The 2,282-nt window shown below is 36.1% G+C and overlaps 1 protein-coding gene across 1 annotated transcript; it reads left to right on the plus strand.

Annotated features, from left to right (window-relative positions):
- Nucleotides 1-203: 203 nt before the first annotated feature.
- LOC132560157 (uncharacterized) lies at nt 204-1,005 on the plus strand. The gene has a single exon (XM_060224808.1). The coding sequence runs from the start codon at nt 262-264 to the stop codon at nt 1,003-1,005; it is 744 nt and encodes a 247-aa protein (XP_060080791.1). The 5' UTR covers nt 204-261.
- Nucleotides 1,006-2,282: the final 1,277 nt, after the last annotated feature.

The raw sequence follows: 2,282 nt of genomic DNA on the forward strand, positions 1-2,282 counted from the left end.
TTCCAAAGGAGGTCCTATTCTATGCACAAGAACAGACCACTCGTTAAACCAATGATGCTTGTAGGAACAGATGGCTACATTCTGGATGTGCTCGGACCTTACCTGGCTGATGGCTCAAACAACGATGCCTCCATTACAAAACACATGCTTAAGGGAAATGAGGAAGCTAGCAAGTGGTTCAAACCCGGTGACATATTCATTGTAGACAGGGGGTTTAGGGACGCTGTGAGGTTTTTAGAAGACCGAGGTTTCGATGTGAAAATGCCCTTCTATCTTCAGAAAGGCTGCAAGCAGCACAGCACCGAAGAGGCGAACCTTTCACGTTTAGTCACAAAAGTCAGATGGGTGGTAGAAAGCGTGAATGGCAGGATAAAACAATGGAAACTGTTTGACAAAGTTATTCCAAATACCCTGATCCCTTCTATTGGTGACTTTGTGAGAATCATCTGTGCTCTTATCAACAGGTTTAAAGAACCACTTGTGAAAACTGACGCAACATCAGAAGCACATTGCAGGGCAATGCTTGCAAAGTCCAAGGAACCAAATACAGTGAAAGCATTTTTGGAAAGCAACAACTTACTAAATAAGAGAACTGTTTATCAAAAGCTGGAAGCAGAAGACTTGATGGACTTCCCTAAACTTTCCATGGATGACTTACGAAACATCACCATGGGAGTTTATCAACTTAAACAGGCTCCAAGTTATACAAAGGAGCACTGTGTTGAAGATGGACTGTATGAGTTGCTGGTCTTCTCAGAAAACCCTAATCTGATCAAGTTAAAAATACAGTCTCGACACTGTAACAGCAGAGCACATTCTTTGTGGATTGAGTATGACTCACTCTCTGATGATCCCATCAAAGGTTGGTACTGCACTTGTAAAGTAGGCTCAAGAGTGGTCGGTTGCTGTGCCCACATTGCAAGTGCATTGTGGTTTCTAGGATATGAACGCTTCCAAGGCAAATCATCTGGGGGCAGTGACTATTTCGACAAAGTCTTTGGCTGATGCAGCTGACATTCCAACAACAGATTCCGACACGGATGAGGAGTATCCAGAGGAATAAACTGTAACACTATATGTATTTAAAGTAGATATAATTTGAAGTCGCTTATCACTTGTTCATTTTCATGTTTGTTAAATTCTGTGAACAAAACCAAAGGTCATACATTGATTATATGCTTCGAATATGCTTTGCTTTCAAAAGCACCAGTGCAGAAGTATGAAGCAAAATAGAAACCGATAACAGCTTCAGGTGATGTTCTTGCTATGTGATAGACTTTGTTGTACACTTTGATTAATAATCAATTTTTTATATTGTGTACACTAGTATACCTTTATAACAAAAATGTTTTACCAATGAAATTATGTGATAAGTGTTTCGCTTTCAACAAGTAACAAGTGGAAAAATATTGTAACAGAAAAGAATATGTTAACAATTACAGGTATGCTATGTGATAGACTCTGTTGCTAGGGTACTAACTTTGATCTGTATCAAAATGTTTATATTATACATATTTCGTAAGAAAAGGTTAGTCCATGTAAAGTGATAATGATCTGTTTTCATTAAATAACGTACAATAAAAAACATTGAAACAGTATAAAAAAAAATAACAGTTTAGGTCATATTCTTGCCATGTGTAAGAATACTTTGCTAAGGCACCAACTTTGATCAATACTCTAATATCTATATTGTGATACCTTTATCAGAAAGTTTAGCTACTGAAAACATGAGAAATATTTTGTTTTCATTAAGTACAGCAGAAGAAAAATCTTGAAACTGGAAAGAAAATGTTGTTATCAATATAAGGTATTGTTGTTGCTATGCGACACATTCTGTTGCTAGGGAAATTATTGTCACTTCCCAAATGTTTGCATTATAATACCTTTGTAAAAAAAGTTAGTCCATATAATTATGTCACATATGCTATGATTTGTTTCCATTACACAAGTTCGGACGATAGAAAATGTTGTTACCAGTAATAAATCTTATAGCCATGCCGTTGCTATGTGATATAATTCGTTGCTAAGGTACCAAATGTAAATATATTAAAAGTTTAATTTAAGCCTTTGCTAGCAAAACCCATTAGTTGATAACTTCCATAAGTGATTTAATTACATCAATATTAAGCAGCATATTTGTATGATAATTAAAAGTTACAGAATCTTTTTGTAATGCTTTGTGTCATTTTTCTCTTAAAAAATACTGGTGTGACACCTATATTTGAAGTGCCGCTACGCATGCGCCGAGAAAGAAAACATGCTAAAATCCCCCAATTCATTAA

This window comes from Ylistrum balloti, unplaced genomic scaffold (assembly GCF_031769215.1).
Source record: "Ylistrum balloti isolate Yb309-2 unplaced genomic scaffold, AGI_CSIRO_Ybal_v1 Utg371024, whole genome shotgun sequence".
Classification (NCBI taxonomy): domain Eukaryota; kingdom Metazoa; phylum Mollusca; class Bivalvia; order Pectinida; family Pectinidae; genus Ylistrum; species Ylistrum balloti.